General features: G+C 40.6%; 1 protein-coding gene across 3 annotated transcripts in view; it reads left to right on the top strand.

Annotated features, from left to right (window-relative positions):
• The window catches only part of si:ch73-63e15.2 (protein strawberry notch homolog 2), a 72175-nt gene that overhangs the window by 32042 nt on the left and 18272 nt on the right, over nucleotides 1-21861 (top strand). For 2 of the 3 annotated variants that reach the window (XM_034705002.1, XM_034705012.1), the window contains exon 4: nucleotides 2304-2427. In XM_034705002.1, coding sequence (XP_034560893.1) covers nucleotides 2304-2427 — 124 coding nt within the window. Of the gene's footprint in view, nucleotides 1-2303; nucleotides 2428-8640; nucleotides 9057-21861 lie in introns of those variants that run through there. The other variant, XM_034705020.1, reaches the window with a different exon arrangement.

Here is a 21861-nt window from a genome sequence, read left to right as displayed (position 1 = left end):
TTTACCATATGATTTCATGACTTATCTCTTTTTCTTCTGAATTTCGTTCGTTACTCATCTAGATTACCACAGTTAATCCCCTTTTCCATTGTGCTGCCTTAGAGGTTCGTTCTCAAATTGAACTGTGCTTGTTTGCAGAAGACAGAACCATAACAGATGTTTGTATTGTTTAACAAACTTGTGGAGAATCGTTTCTAAAAAGAAAGATATAGTGTGTTTTATTTATTACCAGTGCTATTTGGGAGACCTCTGGGATTCCTATAATCCTGAGATTCTGGCGCCAGCTTCTGTTTTTCGTCACTCCAGTCCTTCTATTTCCCGACTGTTTGTTAAAGTTCCGGTATGGTGCCCTCCAGCCCGGTTATGCTCGCATCATGGCGGTTAAGCGCCCCCTCAATCTCCTGCACAGTGGTGGCTGTTTTGTTGTGCGCTGTGTGCGGAGATGCTGACTCGACCCGGAATTCCGTTTACAGAGAAGTGATGTCAGCACTGTATCGCTATCATCTCTCTCTCTCTCTCTCTCTCTCTCTCTCTCTCTCTCTCTCTCTCTCTCTCTCTCTCTCTCTCTCTCTCTCTCTCTCTCTCTCTCTCTCTCTCTCTCTCTCTCTCTCTCTCTCTCTCTCTCTCTCTAGAGTCTAGAGTACTGCCTAGACCTGCTATGTTAGTAAAAGGGTCTTGAGATAATATTTGTTGTGATTTGGCGCAATACAAATAAAGATTGATTGATCGATTGATTTTCTCAAAGGGCTTCCAGGTCCCGAAAACTAGCCATCTCCTGTTTAATGATGTGACTCACGGGACAGGAGGTGCCCATCTCAGCTTTAACCAGCTAAAGAAGAGCGTTCTCCTCGGGCTGTTGGATAGTAAAGATGGAAAGATCGTGTTCTACTGAAGTTACAAAATGTTTAAAAATGTAGAGTGTTAGACCTGCGACTACTCCATGCCAGGTGCAGAATGGAAGTCTCCTTGTTTACCAAAATATGATTGAAAAGGAAACAAAAGGATTCTCACTTTTATTAGAACATTTGAACATAGACATCAGACTCAGAAATACTTTATTTATCCCAGGGGTGGGGGGAAATTCAGTAGTTAAAGTTGCTCCTATTCACAATAACTAAGAATATCGAATAATATTAATAGAAGAAGTAATTGATAAGATATAAATACAAATACAATGAAAATAGTGATAATCAAAGTATGTACAGAAGATAAAATAAGCTATGTAGAAAAAAATGGTTGGAGTCCTCGGTGATCAGGTAGAGTTTGCAGCGTTGAGAATGTTGACCAGGTATTGTCATGTTCCTGTGTTGATTGGAGGACTGGAGTAGAAAACCTCCTGGCCTTGTTTCCATAAACTTGCTTCTTTGCACACCCTCTTTAAGCCTGCCCCTTCATCCTTTTGGTGTATTTTGAACTTAAATCAATCAGTCTCACTGATCTCCTGCCCGTGGTTGTGGACCCAGAGCCAAATCCTGTGAATAGCTTTGGCCGAGCTCAATCCCTCTTGAGCCTGAGCCCTGGCACATGATTGGTTGAGAGGAACGTGGGACAGCGAGGTTACAGTTCCACCTTAACAGACATTTACTTTTGCTTTCATTTTGACCTCATATCTACTGCTGACTTGTTTTATGATAGCATGATGGCCAGTGCTCAACAGGAAAGTGAAAATATTTCTTGCTGGGAATTGAAAGAGTGTGGACGTGTACATAGATTAAAGTAAGACTAAAGGAGAATGGTTGTTTCAAATGAAAGGCAGGACTTTGACTTTCAAAACAGGTAGGAATTGAACTTGTTCTGCATTTTTCCGACTGCTCTTTCTTTCTTTTTCTGTCAAACTGATTAAGCCTTGAAGAATTCAGCCTATCTGACTTAATGTGTTTCTTTACACCTTCTTATATCAGTAACTGTCACACTTTCTATTCGGTACTTGCTTCTGCTGACAGAGTAGCTTCATTTCAGTGGATTCTGTCTATTTTGTAATCTATTTTAGATCTTCCCAATGAAACAAAACCAAAAGTAATCGCACAATCGTTTGAAAGTTTTTAGTTCTGAACATCTTCAGGAAACACTGCACTCTGCTCTGGCTGTAACACTTGAGTGCTTAATCACATTACTAGTCGATGATGTTCAGTGTCCCTTTGATTCTTCTCCTGGAGCAGCTTATGACATGCTAGTAGAAGGCTTTGGTTGAGCCAGACAGCTGTTGTGACCTGTTTAAAGAATACAACACATGTCAACGACACACAGCGAAGTAGTAAATCAATGAAACTTTGCTAACAGAACACCTCCTACTTCTCCTGCAGGCAATACCACTTGAACAGCAGCACTACCGTCACCACTCCGGATGTGCACATGGACATATACCCGGGATTCTCTGACGTGGACTTTCCCAGCCTCAACCCCCCCATGAATGGAGATTTCCCACAGGTTTGTTTCATTTATCTGTTGTTATACATGTTAGCTTATTTTTCTTTAACAAGTAAAGCAACACTGACAAATCCAAGTGTCTACAAGAGCTTAGCCGTACAAAAACCTCACACCCACTCAAACACAATTAGGTGCACTCCAGTTTCCATTTCTTCTTTTCTTTTCTTCCACTCTAACGTGCTTATCACAGGGAAGGGCCAGGCCTCCCACCCACTTCTTTCATCTTTGTTTCATGTGTGTTCAGCTAAGCTTAATTTACCAAAGAGCAGTGTGATTAAAGGCCGGTGTTGTCTAGACGACTACAACAGTACCTGCCTCTCTCCTGTCAAGGCATGTCATTAATAAGGCACTGTAATTTAACACTGCCAGTGTGCATCCATAGGGTTCTCTCTAGGGTACATCCAGAATCTCTTTTCTGATGCATTAGGAATGTGTCCATGTGCTTTTGTGAATTATTTGGAGAGTCTTTGGGATTATTGTCTGTAGAGATACTCTCAAAGATCGGAGCATTCATTTCAGGACTAGGAAATGAAGGTGTAGGCGTCAACTCCCTCTAACATTTACCTTACAGTGTAGATGGTTACCATATACTGTTTGCATTTTCTCTGTCTGTTTAGAGCCCATAAAGTTGGATCATTATGGTTGGACTCGTATGAATAGGAGGCAGTAGTAATTACACAGACCAGTGAGTTTCTAATCTGAATCTTATTTGGGGTTGAGCTGAGGAGTGCCATTATTGAACCACATTAAAAAATAAGATAATGAGTTTCAAAAAAGGGCAGTCATGGGTTACCAAGCATGTTGGCTGTATCCCCCCTTATTAGTAGCCTCGCTTACTGTTTAAGAGCACAGCTATCATTTCATTTCATGGTTCAACACAAGGCCAAAGCTGTAAGTAAACTTAATGGAGCTGAAGTGTGACAGCAGTGCCAAAATAACAGCCTTTCTCACTTTAATTGTACACTTTTGAAGCTTTTCATGAATATTAAAGCATCCGATTAATAAGATGAATAGCTGAGGCTATTGTTGACCTGTATGTTAAATCTCCATATGTATGTGTCATGTTTTAGTTTTCTGTGTGTAAACCTAATTAACTGAAATACCTCAAAATCCATGTAGAAAATCAAATTCTACTGTAGTCAGCAAACTCGAAATCACAACATTAAATGTGTCAAATGCTTATTTTTGTACTTTAAGTGAAGTGAGCCTTCTAAACTAGTATTGCCTAAAAAGAAAAAAAATGACTTGAACACATTACTAGATAGAAAATCCAGCTAATGGGTAGCAAAATTAAAGCATGAATTAAAATGCATTTATTAGACTGCAGTGTGGTTTTAATGTATTCTACATTTCAGTGATTCTTCAACAGATAAAGATGTGTGACTTCCTTTAACCTCTTTATAAAGATGCATTTAAACATGTGGCTCACACAACATGAATTAAATTCTGTCACTGAATATCAACTTACTCTAAATCAACTCAATCAATCAATCAAACCATTCATCATTTGTAGAGCACCTTTCATACAATTCAAATGCAATTCAAAGTGCTTTACAGCGATTTAAAATAAGAAAGAAGCAGAAATAAAATAATGGCAAGACATTAAAAAACAAAAATGGATTTTAAAACTGAGACGAATGCACACCAACAACAATTAAATATGTGTAATTAAAAGTAAGTTAAAGTATCAAATTAACATTAAGTAAAAAAGTAAAATAAATACATTTAAAAAGGGGTAATGCTAAGAGTTGAAATAAGAAATCAAATGAAGGCTAAAAATATCAATAAAACTGAGTAGATAAATAAAAAACAAATGGTTAAAGCTGTCTTTCATCACACATTTTTCAAATTAGTAAAAGTTCTTTTATGTTCTCATGTTCTACCCTTTTTTAGTAGAAAACAGATTTCCAGTTATTCTGTTTAAGCATGCTTTTACAATTAGCAAGTGGGTGATAAGAAGCACGTACACTGACAGAGATGAGCGCCATGCTTCACGTTTGTGTCCCAGGTGTGTGAATGAGTGATGCCTCTATGGAATAAAAGAAGCATGTTTGATGTCGTCTCTATAGATTATTTAAAGCTGGGAGGATTTCAAAAACAAAGGAACAATATGAACGCACTACAAACAAGAAAGTGGTGTGTCATCCTTATCACGTGTCTTGTGCTGTCGGCATGGATTTTGTGATTCATGTGGGGTTTCCCTAGTATTCCTTCTGGCTATTTCTTTCTTCCTTAAAAGACACTGAAGTCCTTGAGTTCCTGAATATGTTTGATACAAGTTTAATATCCGTACACTGCTTATAAACGTGAATTTTCCAGTGCGTTCATGAGCAGCAGGTTGTGTTTTCTGGCAGTGGGAGGAGACTGTTGGGATGCCTGTGTGAGAGAAAGATGCTTTTTACTCGTGTTGTGCTTTCTCAGCTGTTCTGTCTGATTTGGAACACTCCCTGCCATGTGAGGCATGCAGAGAAAATGTAAGTCACAGGGTCATCATGACTAATCCTCCACTTCACAATCAGCCCCCACACACACTTCGCATATGTACTTCTCTCCTCCATTGGAGTGGCATGTAAACCATGCCCCTTTTTACCCCTCACCACATTTAGAAAACAGGGTTTTGTGTTTTCTTTGCGCTGTTGAACCATGACAGCAGAGACAGTCAGGCATGTGTCACTGGGTTTGTCAGGTGACTGCCTTGTTTATATCAGCAGTTCTCCTGTTTTGGTTACAGCCGAAGAGTCGTTAGTAAAATCTCTTTTGGTTTGCATGACTTCCCTCAGTGGTACAGTTTTTTTTTATGCATTTTGCCTCTATTGGAAGACTTTTAAATTGTAAGGAAGCACACTGTTACAGGATGTGGACAGGATGTCAGGATCTAGATTTCTTGTCACTCCAAATATGAGGAAAATGTTTATTTGAATCAGAATTCATGGACTCTCCTTTGAGACTTAGAATGCATCTTAGTTTGTCAGTCAACACAATGCATCAAAGTCTAACCCCCAATTTATAAAGGATGTGCTGCTCGAAAATAGACTTGACGCATATCTTAAGTGGAGCGGCATGGGGGCACACGCCAGAGAAGCGTCGCGGCGATCCCTGTGTGAGCATGGAATAGAATGGGAGAGTTTTGGTTGTGCCATGTATAAATCGGTGGTAAGAACTCAAATGGGATACATGGCCTCTGCAGCCAGAGGTTAAAGGTGTATGGATAAAGTAGATGCCTCTTGTTTTCTCATTTAATATATCTAATGCAAAAATGTAATTTGCTACAATGGAATCAAAAAATGTGTCATTATTTGATAATAGAAACTAACACCGACATCTACTTATCTCATTTCCTCAAATATATAGCACAGTGTTGTTTATAAAGGTGGTACTGTTATTTATGCATCAACAGTCATTTGCAGACCTTAGCTTAGTGCTTATTTTTTTGGCAGATATCTATATTTTACAGATGAAGAACATCTAGACATGGCTCATTTAGAACACTGTGCATGGTAAAAGTAATTAGAGGAAAAATTAAGGACTAAAGCATTTGTTAAACCACAGCTTAGGCACAGTCGAATTCCAATAACAAAACTGTGGACAGTTTGACAAGACTTCATGGTATATATTCAGAAGTATTACAATGCAAGGTGAATATCCTAAAAGTAGCATGTGCAGACCTGCCTGGGCTAAACCTTCAAACGTGAACTTTTAGGCAGAGCATCAAAATGAAAACAAAGACTTACGGGAACACTGAAAAACAAAACTCACTCACTAACCACTCTGGCTTACCTCAATGACTGTACTGCGTTTCTGCAAGCACACAGATTTACACAGCCACTGTATATTATACATCATATACATGTATAGTGTACATGCAATATGGCACGTTTACACATTTTCACATGTTCGTCTCTGGCTGCACTCTCAATGCGGTCCCTTTCACTATTACACACTTACACTCGTGCAGGTTGTGCATCTAGGAAGACTTAATGTGTGTTTGTGCTGCTACAGCTGTTTTCAGTTTTGTTTTAGTAGAATCCCGATCACTTTATTTGCTTAAATGCATCATATCATAACCCTGAAAGATTTTTCCGTATTTGGTACATATAATTCACACGAAACCATCGTAAGCTGTTACTCATTTCTGCTGAAAATCACATAGTAGCCATGTGGGCAGTGTCAAACACAACTATAAGATATGCTGTGTAAGGTCATCAGATCCTGTGGTTTCAATCTGATCTGGTATACATTTTTTACACTTAATTGTAAAGGAGAAAAGAAAAATATTTGTGGAAATGTCCGGTTGATTTTTATCACAGCTTCAAATTGAACTCACCACTTGGCCGAGGGACATTTTCATAAACTGTAAGGTGCCCGGCCTCTGGGCTTTATTTACCGGCAATGAACATCATCTTGTTTTTCTTGACTTTATTGCAGCAAGCCAATCACAAGACAAATCTTTGTTGTTTTTTTTCTCTGCCACTTCCTTATACGATACCCTCACACCCACTCGGATGGCCTAGTTTGAGGGAGGAAGTTTAAGGTTTATTTGAAGGGTTGGTTATCAGTGCCTTGCTTTCCTTTGAGAGTGGGTGCTCCACCTGATCCACTTAAGTTTTATATTACTTTAAGATGGTTCAATGTGGATTTATCTTCAATTTGATTAGAACTGACTGTGGGGAAATTGATACATAATTCACAAATACAAAGTTTAGACATATTGCTCTTTTGTTAAAAATGCTTGTCACACCCAGTGTCAGTGAGCATGTGTAGTTTTTTCAACCAGGTAGAGTCTTAACTTCATGGGGTTGAAGAGGCTGCAGAATGGGCACCCCATATAAAGTATACTGTATACTATGTACATACAACTGAGTGCATGTGCTGTCTGTATAGTCAGGAATGGATCTTTCCCTTTCTGGCTGTGATGCAATAAGGTGTGTCTGGTTTGTGTGTCTGTGTATTCAAAAGAACCTCATTAATGATTCATTCCTCTCAGTCACCGTTCATGCCCCCTCTCTGCACACACACACACACACACACACACGCACACACTCTCACACACACACACACACACACACACACACACACACACACACACACACACGCACACACTCACACACACACACACACACACACACACACACACACACACACACACACACATACACACATACACACACACACATTTTTCAGAGGATTCCCACTCATATAGTGATGACACCATGGACAGGCGCCACTCTGTCTCTCAGACTGCCTCCCCTCTAGTCCAGCAGAGATGGACATTACCGTACCCTGCCACACTGGCTTGATATCACATATTCCTGGAAGTTGAGTGTGCAGAAAAGGACCCTTCGATACCAAAATTTCTTAATTCACCTCTGGCTCTTACTTTTCTGTCAGAAGAACAAATGTTCTGACACTGTCTTTGATCAGCATCTTGGATCCATTGAAATATCCAATTCTCCATCAGATTCCCAGAATTTTTTATTTTTTTTGCAATTGTATCCATTCCAGTAAGCGGGAATGAGTGTTCATGAGGAAGTATTTGTTGGTCATTTTGCACAGAAAGCAGTAGTGTCCAACACTTGAGGCGTGCACAAATTGACGACATCAGCTGCCTTCTTGTTGTTTTAGCTGTCAAGCTTGTTTAAGCACGACCTCTTACCAGAGATTCATTTGAATTGTAAACATTAGAATTTACATTTCTTTCAGCTGTATGGGGCTGTGTGCATTATCTTAAGTGACACAGCCTTAAAACAATTGGCTAATAAGACCACCTGTTTGCCTTCTTATTACACCTCCAAGCTCGTGATCCTTATGTTAATCAGCAGTCATTACCAGAGCAGCAGTTTTGAAAATGAGCCTGGGCAGACAGAAAGACAAAGAGCAGAGTATGAAGTCAGGCAGGCAACCAGGCAGGGATTCAGTCTCTAAATATAATAATCATTAAATAGCAGCCCAGGCCCATTAAATATAGCGGTAAGCAGCAGGGTGTGAGGAGCGGCCAGGTCCAGAGCGCAATACTGTTTACACTACAAATGCGGTTGAGTTACACCATGTACAGTAAAATGGGCCTGACTGCCAGTAACTCTAGTCACTTACCAACAAAAGCATCATTTCCTGAAAGCTCCTCCCTCCTCCCTCCCTTTTCTCCCCACCTCTCCCCTCCCCTCCGCTGCTCTCTCTCACTCACTCTCCAACCACCTTTTTGAGCTCTGAGGAACTAGTCCACAATCACTATGACTAAGCCCCATATGCAAATACCTGACTGTCCTGGTGAAGCAGGAAGCATGTGTTAGACTTGCCTGAGTCTGTTTGTGAGAGAAACACACTTTTGTATGCGTGAGCTCATTGCCCAGAGCGTACCTGCGGTGTAGAGGCAGATGCGTGCGTTACACCAGAGAGGAGCTGTGGAGGGGCAAGTGAGAGTCCACTGTTGGGTGGAAGTGCACCAGCTGTAGGCTGAATAGCAACACTTTGAGCAACACATGGAAGAGGCTGTCGCATTCAGGGACTCAAGGTGAAGCAGGAGTGTATGTGTGTGTGAATTTTACCCTCCCCACACTGCAGCGTTTGGACTCATGTCTCTCATGCAGTTCTGGACTAAATGGTATTCACAGCTGGGACGACCGCTTCCCAAGGTACTTGTACTGTTTTTTTTGTTTGCATTTATGCAGAATGAAGTTTGTTGTTGTATGACTTGCTGTTATTTTGCTTACAGCCTGTTTTTGTTTTTAATGATAGCTAAGCAAATTAAAACTGGTGTAGTGAACAGATTCACTGAAAGTTGTCTGTGTGCTCAGTTTTTATTGTCTCTATAAAAAGAAGTTGTCAACAACAGTCAGCAGTTTGTCACTGAATTACAGTTATGGGTTTTTTGTGTGTTTTTTTTCTTCTTTAAATCCCTGAATGATTTTTGAAAGCACTTCCGTATACTTCTAAGACCAGCAGAGACCAGCGTGTCATTCTCCCAGACTCTTAATTTTCTGTCTGGAGCTCAGCCTAAAGTCCAAATGACCTGTTAATGAAACATGTCTAACATTAATGTCAGTAACAGACTTTAAGGGTTAAAACCTGCTTTTTAAAGATCATCTGAATGTATTTTTTTTTGTAGCTGATTTCCTGGATGAAGACTGAATCATACGAGAATCTTTCCTTTTTTTTAACTACAAGACACAGCGTGTTAGAGAAAATAATACTTGTCACTTTGTTGATTTATCTGTTGTTGACACTACCCCATCTGCTGTTAATTGAGAGAAAAAAAAGGTAACCCAGGCTTAAGATGTCAACTCATCATGAGACAGTGTTTTAAAGCAGCATTAAAGTCCAGCTGTGATTTCTCTCTGCTGGCAGGCCACACTGCCATGCAGTCACCCTCTGAGACTCTCACTCCCAGCCAGGAAATATGACAAACGATTGTCTGCCTCGCTCCTTGCTGTCTTCCAGTAAGTGCGAGAATCTGATATCTGGTCAGGCTAAACAGCACTATGGTCCGTTTTCTGAATGGCTATTTAATGAGCGCATTGTTGTATCCATATTACTCTTTAGACAGCGGGGGGTTCATTGAAGTTCATCTCAGACTTACATCAGTAGCGGTGAGAGGCTTCCTGAACTCATTTCTACTGAACTTTTGATTAAGTTTCTGGCTAGTCTGACCAAGATAAGGACATGTTGTCCTCACTGGGAAATTGTCAGATTACATTTATAGAAGTTGTTTTTTGTTTATTAAAAAAAAGCTTTTTTTTCCAATGAAAGAAACACGTCACAGAAGTTGAGTAGATTATTTCCTGTCCTATGTAGACTCTTAAAGAGACACTTAACTTTTTTATATCCAACATTTTACAAAAGGTTGTTAAATGTCTCATTGCCAGTGATGAAGATGGATGCAGATTAGCTCTTTATACAACTTAGACTGTACCCACATGCTTCTGTTTCCCTCCAACATAATGACTGTGGCACCTCAGTCCATTCCGTAACATCTGTAGTTTGTATCCAAATATGAATATCATTAATAGTCTGTTTCAAAAAACAACTTACCATCAGGACAAAATGTTCAGTCCTCATCCCTTGGAAAAATGTATTCACATTTTTTGGGTGAAATCATTCTGAGACTTCAGCAGTGGTCTGAGTGAGTGGGTTTCTCCCAAAACAGAAATCATTTGAAGTTCTGGTTTTGAATAAACCTTGACAAACTGTAAACTCTACTATATGAAACCAGGGGTGCAGCAGTGGAGCATCTTGTTGCACACGTGGCTTATTTCCTTGTATTACATTAAACCACACACATGACCTAGGCATGCAGCTTACGGGAAGTGAATTAAGAGCGATGAGTGGGGATGAGTGAGAGCATCAAGGGGGTGAACTGAGTATGAGTGGTGAGGACAATGGGGGAGCCAGATGAGAGCGAATGAGGGCTTAAAATGCTGGTTTTGTGTGCTGTAGGGTTGTCACGATTCCAGGTTACTGAACATTGATACGATACCAGGGAATACGATATCTAAACCTTTTCAACACCACAGCAACAAAAAATGAACTCCTGGGTACCCAGAATTTATAGCTTTCTATCCTTGATGTCCAACCTGCACAAATTACAGATACAGAAAAAGTCACTGATCACACACCATTTGACACAAAATTCAAATAATATAATATTGCACTTAAACGACATTTTCTCTTAATTATCGTTCATAACACAAGGGATTTGTGCTGGTATGTGTATATGCAGAGAGTATGCTCTCTATATTTTCATATTAGATTTAATTTTAAAATTTCTGTGATCTTTGCGCAGTGCGTCAAAGCTCTCTTTCAACAGTCTGCAGGTTCAGACTAACAGAAAACACAAAGGGACTGAGTGACGTTGCTGTCCCTCTTCCCAAACATCATTATTTGCCGACCTGTGAATGAGGAGAGTTAGCGGTGCAGTGGCTGTGATGGAGAGAGGAGCGTTGACACACAGCAAGCAGAAAGAAACATTGTTTCAGCAGCAAGAAAACCTCATCCCTGCATGTGTGTGTGGATGGGTGGACATGTTATATATTTTTAGGAGCATAACTTCTGTGAAATAATCAGAAACTAACATGTCATTTTTCCGCTTTGCTGTGTTGTCACTTAATCTCTGTGTTGATTGACTACCGCTGCTCAATCTCTCACTTTCATTCTCTCAGCAGCTTCTGCTTCAAAATCAAAGAATGGATCTTATTACTTATTAAGAAGTATCCAAGTATCCAAAACTGTGACAACCTTAGTGTGCTGTGAAGTGAATTCAAGGTTGTCCCTGGCTTATTTTGCGTGACCTTTCACTAATAAGCTGAAGATGTCAGATATTCCAGATCATCAAGGTAGACCTTGTATGTCGTGGACTGAAGAGGCCACTGAAAAATTCCACAGTACTGTTGTATTAGGTCCCCTTTTGTAGGTCACCTGGTCAAGCTTGAGCCCCCTTTCAAGTCTGCCCTTTGTGGCATGTCACTTTCTCTCTGAAACTGTATGTCTTAAAATCCCCCTCTCAACAAAGGCAAACATTGTCAACCAACATATCCTTAAAGGGTGATTTTGATGTTGGTTGAATTAGGAGCTGACTAGCAGCTCATTGGAGACATTAGAAGTGTTGAAACAAGACAGCTTTGAGACTGATGCATAGAATAATGCTTTTTAATATTGCTTCTGAGATAATTATCAGTCATGTTCTGACACTTTGTTGGCCTTATGTTTGGAAACTCTGTTTCTTTGAACAGGAAGAAGTAAATCAGTAGGCATCGTGTTTTATGGATGTATCAGTGTAACTTTGGCCCTGGAGTCTCTGTCGTATGTGACACCCTGTCTCTTTTTTATCGTCTTTTGTGAGGGTGAGAAACAGCCATCAAATAAGATTAAATGAACCAAAGTGGTAAAATCAATGAATTAGTTAATAGATAAATAAATGCTCTGTAGGTCTACTGTGACTGACTGTCACAAAAGTGCTCAATTTCCTTGTGTAAAACAAGTTCAAATTCCTTTAAAGTAGAGATGGGCGATATAAAAAAAAAGGAATAGCCATTTTTTTTTCATATCAGTGGATATTGATAATTATCACGATAAAAATCAGATCATTTTATCAATGAAATTTAAAGGCAGATGTTTGTTCCTGAGTGAAAGTTGAAGAAAACAGACGGTTTGTTAGCTTGTGTCTGAGATTTAGTTCTTTGATAAACTTCTTGAATCAATCATTTCTGACGATGCTAACAGGAAGCAGGCCTTTTGTGTAAAATTAGATTTTTGTGACGTTTTAGTTTGTAGATTCTTATTTTTCTCAGGTTGAGATCATTTGCATAATCTGATTTAAATTTCCAACAAAGATATATCAAATTATAATCTGTGTATCAGTTTGGTAGTGTATTGTTTTAAGTAGTGTCCCCCCCCTCTAAGATTACTAAGGGTTCCTAGCAGGGTTATATTGTTTCCCACAGTTCAGTGAAGGCACCACAGTTATTCAGTATTCAGTTGCACTGGAAGTTTATTTAATGAAGTGTATTAAGTTAATAGTTAATGATGAGTCGACACAGTGTCAGACTAACGACTCTGCTTTGAGCTGGTATGTTTCCGTTTTTTTCCGCGTTGCTGTCGCTAGTCTCAGCTGTGTTTACATTCCGCTCCAACAGTCTTTAACCCCGCCTACCTCTTACCCTGCGACATGATTGGCTGCTGTCAGTGGTTGGGGGATGTAATTACAGGTTTAAATATATCTAATTTTCATTGAACATTTGTTATATTTATATTGAGAAAAATTAAACCACAATACAAAGCGTTATCGAATTATCACCCAGCCCTACATTAAGGCATAAAGATGACCATTTCTGTTTTTCTGCCTCTTTGGGAAATTCCTTTAACCTTGATCAACTTGTGTTATCCACTTCTAACAAATATTGGTTGTAATTGTTGAAGATAAAAGCTCTGAAAGTCAGCCAACATGCAGCCGCCATGCACAATGTTTACTCTACTTGTCTTGATAGCCAGAGTAGTAACCGCTGTACCTATGGTTATGAAAGAGTAAAAGTTTCGTACGCCACGGAAGACTTTATTCTTGGCTGACAACCAAACTCACTTACGGGCAATGAGCCCACCATCCTGAGTCACAGTGTTATAGCAGAGCGCTGACCACAGGTGTTTGAAAGCACGGGTGTGTGTCATGCAGAAGACAACAGAGAGCAGGGTTATTTGAGGTAATTCAGAAAGCTGTGAACAAACTCTTCCGCTTTCCATACTACTGCACACACTCTCGTCAAAATGTACTGGTGTCCAAAGGAGCAAGCATTGGACTTAGTTTGTTGTCTTGCCTTAGGGGCCTTATCTTTGGTTCAAATATGCACATGTTGACTTGAAGTAATGTACCCTTGTTGCTGTTAGAGCAAAGTAAAAAGGAATATGTGAATGAATCTCAGATTCTGAGAAAACATGGATTATTAATCATCTGTACTGTAAGCAACTGGTATTCTTTGAAGTCGAGACAGCTTGACAGCGATTCTGTTTCACTCAGGAAAAACAGCGTTCTCTTGTGTTCCCGGGGCTGCGCTGTGTGTGACTGTTTCTGATATCAGTGCTTGCCCCTGTTGCAAGTTGAATGTGGTATGTTGAAATTTCTGCTTAACTTGGGACGTCATCCTGCGTCAACATTCCCCTCACATCCACTTTTGCTCAGCACGTCGCAGGCTCACACTTGCAATGAATTTGTCATACCAAAACATACATACACAGAGTTGTGACATTTCTGAATGGCTTAACAAACCTTTGTAAACTCATCCTCATTTCACCCTACTTTGTGCAATGTTCCTTTGGCATTAACCCAGATATACAGATAGTGGATACAAATCTCTCCTCCTCTGCTTCTCTCCTCTCTCTGATTTTCACACGTTACACTCTGCTTATCCGACTTGGCTGAGAAGGAATTTGAGTCCATCATCTCTTTACTCATGTTAGTTTCCAGCAGTCAGCTTAGTGTAACCTTCAGGTCTTCCCACACACAGCAAGCAGAACACTTCTTAGAACCAGCTCCTGCATTCTGCTGCTCGCTGGGACACTTGACATAGCATCCTTTTATTTTCCAGAACATATGAAAACACTGGAAAATTCCAGGAGGCTTGTAAGCAGCGAGCTTTCTCTGGCTTGCTTTGCTCAGACTTGGCATGACATGAAAAGCTTGCCTGTCAGGAGGTTGCCGGACTGGGTTTTCCACTTTGATTGGCCTAGGATAGATGGTTAGGGATGGGTTACACTCAGCTGTCTGTGGGTGAAGCATAGAAAAATATTTCATTTGACCCAACTATAAGAATGCGATTCTTTGAAAACGGATCACCTCTCTTTGTTATGTGTTAGAACATCCTCTCAATAATACATTTGCAAATTGTATTTCAGAGCAGTTGCTGGGAAATGTGGACATGATTCTTTGGAACATATCTCTAGACATTTCACAGAAACCCAGATTGAATATTATTGTCTTTAAATTAGGGCTGGGCGATAGTTCGATAACGATAATTATCGTGATATCATTTCTCCTCGATATGAAAATATCAAATGTTCGATAAAAATGTGATATGTTTAAACCAGTAATTACACTTCCCAACCACTGGAAAGGGAGGGAGCGCTAATGAGCCTTAAACGCTAGTTGCCACCAAGCGGCAACCTCCGGTCTCAAAATATGAAGCCCATGCAGAAGTGTTATAAACTACAATTCACCGAGAATCCTCTTGAGGCTGGCTGCAGAAACACCGGAAACCACATAGACACCAATTCAAAAAAGACAATATTTGCAGCATTAATAAACATGTTTACAGCCTGGTTCAAAAAACGGCTTGGCTCTACGTAGCTAGTTTCTCTATCGTCACACACTGTAAGGGGGGGGGGTGAATTTTTTTCTAACGTGACAGTTCAGAAGATATTAAGAATATGAGGTTTTGCCCAAGTAAAGACATGACTGACTTGACTTCCGGACAGGAACCCATAGCTGTTGGCTAAGAGGGTCAAACCCTGCTCCTTTACATCACACTCTGACTGGTTGAGTTCCACATTTCCAATATGGCTGCCGCCGCCGATTAGCTTCAAAGCAGCTCTCAGGAACAGATGGGTGACGTCACGGATACTATGTCCATATTTTATACAGTCTATGGTTACCCCCCAACATTAAACACAAATTTGAATCTAGAAAAACTTCACTAAAATCTCATCTTGCTCAAAAAACCTACTTTGAACATCAGGTTTGGGTTGGCAGGGAACCTCAGTAGAGCTCTTGTGGTCATTGGAACAGCACTTCTCTCTAGACTGGAGAAGTTTTCTGTGCAGACCTTTGAAAGTGCTTGAATGTGGTTTTTGGCCCAAGGTTGTGTGACTCAAGGATCTTACAGACAAATACACAATATCACACTTTCCATTTGTACTCATCAAAATTGAGTGGCTTTAAGACAAATGTGCTCCCTGATAGCACGTACAGGATAAGCTGGTTCATGTCTGCATGTCTTCCAGAATTATTTCTCTGTTTCAAGAAAAGGAAAATCTTCGATCTATCCCGTTAACATCACAGCACTACAGACTACATGTCAGACATGTATGACACGCAGACAGCTAACATAATCAAGACACACAGAGTGATAGCAGGGTTGGCTTTTCACTTCCTGGCTACAGAGCGTTCACACGAAAGACAGCCCTGCACGCATACACCCCCACACAAATACACACTTACACACATACACACAAGCCATAAATCAGGTTGTGTTGACTGCATAAACAAGGTCATAAGCTGGCCCCAGATGTGGAGGCCAGGGTTGTTCAAGTCAGCTGATCCTCATGCACACACAAAAACACACGTTGATCTATAGTATTTCTTTGCTCCATGACAGGGTTATTTTAGGTCGCACTATAACTCAGCACAACCTAAACAACGTTCAGGGGCCATGCTGTTTCATAAGGACATACATTTTTTATTGTGGTTTCCAGTGCTGCTAATGCTACAGCAACACTTCAGACTCAGGCTGGATTTCTACCAATGAGAACAATATAGGTGACTGAAGAAGGGTTACAGATGCTGCTCTTACTCCAGCTGTGAGGCACAATATCTTTATGAAGTTAGATTTTGCCTGAATACAACAGTTAATCGTGTATTGATTTATGATGTACATTCTACACTCCTTCCTGATGTTGTTGGCAGTGATAATGCCAACGTGTCCTTATTCATCTAGGTGTGATAGTGTGCTAAGTTAAATAGATTCTCTTCCTGCTACAGATTATTCAAAGACAATGAGTGCGGGGAGAAAAAGTGGGGTGGAGTTTCAAAGAGGAGGAAAAACTAATCGAGAGATGACAGACGTGTGTGTGTGAGATGGTGAGGTCATTTAAGGTGTGTGTTTGTGTGTATATATGGGGGTGTGTAGGGTTAGTGGAAGCGCAGGGTGACTTGTTTCCTGGCCTTGGAAAAGCAGCCAAGCTGTCAGTGTGTGGGAGGGGGAAGCCCAGGGCCTGGCCTGCCTGAATGAGGCCTCAGCCTGGCCCTGTGCTGGGGAGGGTCATTGAGTTTAACAGGACAGCATTTCTTACCTTCAGTATTCTTCTCTTATACGGTTGATTAGCAGTATCACAAACTTAATGTTACGTCATGTTCATTATTGTACATGATCTCTTTATAAGTTAATCAAATAAATACAGAAATAAAACACAGACAGAGGGATTTCTTTCACAGCTTTGTTAAAGAGAGTGTCAGCCTGTAGCTTCATCATAACTGCATCAATAATAAGTAGGGATTTTATTGATACAGGTCAGTAAGGATTAAGACCCTTGCTGTTTCAGCAGTAACATATACATGTGTAAACTGTCGTTTACATTGTACACAGAACCAGCAGCTCCAACATCTGTGTCACAGACAAAGACTATATAAATAATGGATGTAGTATCCGTGACATCACCAATCCGTTTCTGAAGAGTTGTTTTCAAGCGAAGCGTCGGTGGGAGCCATATTGAAAATGCTGAATACAACCTAACTGCTGTTGAGCTAGTGTGATGTAAAGAGGCGGGTTTTGAGCCTCCTAGCCAACAGCTGCAGTGTTCCCCCGTCTGTCAGTCAAGTCAGCTGTGCCCGTTCATAATGGAAAAATCAGAATCTTAATATCTTCAAAATTGCTGCTTTATTAAAGACGACACTTGTCTTTTATACCAGGCTGTAAACATGTTTATTTCTGCTGTAAAGATCAGCTTTTTTGAATTGGTGTGTATGTGGTTTCCAGTACTTCCCGAGCCAGCCTCATGCGGACACTTGAGGAACTGCAGTTTTTAACACTTCCACATTGGCTTCAATTCTCGTGGGTGGACGCTGACGCTTGGTTGCAGAGGGAAGGGGAATAATTCTCTGAACAAAGTTTGAATTAGTAGGAATAAAACTGCAACACAGAGGATTTTATTGTACCATGTTTTAAAGGGAAGGGGTTGAATTATCGTTCAAAATGATCTCATTGTATCACACTTGTATCACAGACTGACATTCTATTGAAGCCCTCCTGATGACGTGCTTAGAAATTGTTCTGACATGATAATCATATATATTTAACTCAATTCATATATTTTATTAAACTTTCAGATCATTGATTGAATCGTTGTTTATATGGCTTAGACTGCCTTGTATGGTATTGAATGAGCTGAGCTTATCACAGGGACCGTGTCATAGTCGTGTCATTGTCCTTAGATCAAGTGACTGTTCCTCTTCCAAGGAAAGAGTCTCGACTACACGCTGGGAGTTGGCCTTTTTTTTTGAAGAGTGGATTATTGTGTGGCAGTAAATTTCAGATTAGTAATTCCGCTGTAAATACATAGAATATAACACATGATGACGCCTGTTTGTGGTTGGTTTATGACTAGAGGTGTGTGTTTTTTTTCTCAGTCCTGAAACCTTGAAATAACCGCCAACTTCCACCACAACCTTCAAGTAACTCTGCAGCTAAAGCAGGTGTCTTCTTGTTAACGTGAGGAGCCTGTTGCTGCCATTTTACACCTCGGTGTGTCTTTATCAATCATCACCAGGCAGACAACTGTCACTCTCCACACAGTTTAGAGCTACTCACCACTTACATAGACGCATACAGAGCATGCACTTGCATATCTGCATTTGGTACGTAAGTAGAAGGTTGTTTTGATTCACCGTGTTGTAGTTTTCGTGGTCAGACTGATATCAGTGGTTTCATCTTTTATGAGTGTAGTGCTGGTGTCAGCATTCAAAGCAGAGGAGACACTGAAATGGAAGAGGAACATGTGACAATCAAACAAACAGGAGGGTGGACAAATGGTCTTCTGTGTACATGTATACACACACATACATTTTTAACACCAATTCATGGAAATAACTGTGAAAATTCAACCACATTTCATCCCCTGCGAGTCATTTGGAAGAAAAACTACTGAATTCACAGAAACACACACATTCAGATTGTTTTATTCCACAGCAGAGAAAAAGAGAAAAAAGAGAGCGAGGCAGGATTAGTGGTTCTACGGCCGTGCACAGATTGTCATCAGAGCAGTTGGAATTCAAGCTTATCTCTCTTTGGCAGGGCCCAGTCTTAGGAACAGTGGATGAACCAGTCTTGGGTACGGGCCTGTGGGGGGGGAAAACACTGCTGCCTCTGTTAGGCTATGCTTAACAACTCGATTAGCATGGTGCTGCTGAGGTTGGCCATATCCGGGTATAGCAGTGACCAACCTGCTGCAGTTTGCTGTGATTCTGAATAACAACACTGCAGCAGAACAGTACGGTCTGTGACATCAAGGAGGGAAATATGAAGTAACATTATAACACATGACAGAGCAGTGAGCTACTTTAGTCAAATGATTTACCTGTGTGTTTGGAATGAATTGATTTAAAGCTGCTGTTGGTAGGAATGGTGTAAAAAATTGCCCTCCTTTTTCTGCTGGGTTTGGAGAAAAGGTCATAATACCCATCGGTACTCATTTGTAAGTGAAGTATTTTGAGATTTTGGCGAAATCTCTGCGTTTTTCAATGTCTTTGTATAAAGCAATGTTATTATTCCCCTCGTTCCCGTTATCATTGACCAATAAGAGCTACTCCCCAACCCTCTGTCCTGATTGGTCGAGTGGCGGCCCAACTACATCGTCCTGATTGGCTGGGAAGCCAATGCATCCTCATAGAACGCACACAACAATCTTTTGTGGGCGGGGTTACGACAGCAGAGAGGGTAGGGATAGTTTACATTCGAAATCTAAAACTGATTCTAGTTTAATCTAGAGATTCCAATCCAGAGATGAAACTAGATTCAGCTGAACTATAAAAAACAGACTTTTCTTTGCATCATAATGGATTGTTTGAGTTATTAATGATTTAAAAGTTGTATTAGAGCTGCTATTTTTGTAGACAAAGCGGTTATATCAGCTCACAACTTTTCACTGACCTAAGTTATCAAAGTGTATCATGAACATTCAATTAAAACAAGTTTTATCAAACCCAAAATGCGTCCCAAGAAACTCCTCTGCTTCTTTTCTTCTTCTCTGCTTCTTATCAAACTTTTAGATTAGTTATTCTGCAAGGAAAGACAAACATGGTGAAATACATGTGTGGATATGTGCTCATCTGTCTTTTTCCACAGTTTTGCTTCTGTGGAATGACGCCTCTGGTGACACAATGTCCCTATTCCAAGCCTTGTTGTTTACCCGTCTACCCTCAGCCAGAAGGGCCAAGAAAGGGAGGGAGGGGAGCAAAGGGGGTGAGCCAGAGTAAAATAAGATAGGACGGAACACAGCTGACAGGATGAACAAAACACAAAAAAATGGAGAAAGGAAATGTGGCAGAAAGTAGCAGGTTATTCGTTAGGGAGTGGTAGGAATTCTTTTACATGGGTCTTCTCCACATTTAGCATTCTGTTGCCCCAGGAAAAGCAGTTGTTCCACTCAGCTGTCTGCAGGGCACATTAAGGTTGGAGAGGCTGCTTTTAGAGCTCATGTCTGAGCCTGCCCTTTAGGAAGCACACACACACTAACACACACACACACACAGAAAAAGGAAAGAGAAAGGTAGAGTAAGAGAGGCATTATCATATAACTCCAGGCAAACTATAATAAGCTCAGTGCTGTGCCCTTCAAAAAGAAAAACCTCTCTTTCCGCTGCACAAACATTCACACGTTCCGGTCAGTGAGTTGTTTCTGTCACGTCAGAAGGCAAAAATATACACATGTATCTGTGTCCGCCTGCTGCTTACCACCCTCTCTAGGCCCCATTCCCACATGATGTAGTCATGTTAACACTAAGAGCTCTGCGTTCATCTTCTCACGCTTCTCAAACATTTTCAACTAAACTGTGAGTAATGGCAAACCTGCAGCTACGGCAGAGGTCAGCTATGATTGTCAACATTAATCAGTAGCAGGATGTTGTTGAGATTGAGGCGAAATCACAATGAATCATTCTTTTTTGAGATTTAATTTTGTGTTTTTCAGTACACCAGTAAACAGCACAGACAACCAGTGCCGAAAGGAAAGGCTCAACATTTACAGGAAATGCTCTTGCGTTTGCTTTCTTGCAAAAGACAGATATGACTCCAACCCCGACTTAGTCGAGCCAGATGTCTGTCTAACATGAGTCTGGTTCTGCTTGAGGTTTCTGCTTGTTAAAAGGAGGTTTTTCCTCACTGCTGTAACTTGCTAAATACTGCAAGGTGCAATGCTCATGGGGGATTAAGATAAGATAAGACTGAGTCTTACCGGTAGACTGTATAAAATATGGACGTAGTATCCGTGACGTCACCCATCTGTTTCTGAAGCGCTGTTTTGAGGCCAATCGTCAGCGGGAACCATATTGCTGCTGTCAAGTGATTGTGACGTAAAGAGGCGGGCTTTGAGCCTCTTAGCCAACAGCTACAGTGTTCCCGTCTGTCAATCAAGTCAGCTGTGCCTCTCATTGGAAGACTAGTAATCTTAATATCTTCGAAATTGCCACGTTAGAAAAAAATTCACCCCCCCTACAGTGTGTGCTGATGGAGAAATGAGCTATCCAGACTACACTCGTCTTTGGTACCAGACTGTAAACATGTTTATTTCTGCTGTAAAGATCGGCTTTTTTGAATTGGTGTGTATGTGGTTTCTGGTACTTCCGGAGCCAGCCTCAAGCGGATCCTCGATGAACTGCAGTTTTCAACACGTCCGCATTGGACTCATATTTTTAGGCCGGAGGTTGCCACTCGGTCTTACCCTGTCTTGATGTTTGGTCTCTGTTAATGAGGTAACATAGAGTACAGTCTAGACCTGCTATGTTTTTAAAAGCATCTTGAGATGATGTTTGTTTTGATTTGGGGCTATATAAAAAAAGATTGATTGGTTGATTGATTGATATAACTTGAGTTATTTTAGCTGAATGTTAAACTGTTGTTAGTGGCTAGATGAAAAGCATTTAAATAGATAGGACAGTAGTCGTTGGGCAACCGCTGGCCAAGCTCT

Source organism: Notolabrus celidotus, chromosome 2 (genome assembly GCF_009762535.1).
Source record: "Notolabrus celidotus isolate fNotCel1 chromosome 2, fNotCel1.pri, whole genome shotgun sequence".
NCBI classification, from domain to species: Eukaryota; Metazoa; Chordata; class Actinopteri; order Labriformes; family Labridae; genus Notolabrus; species Notolabrus celidotus.
Note: the sequence above shows the minus strand (reverse complement) of the source record. Positions and strands in the feature narration are given on the sequence as shown.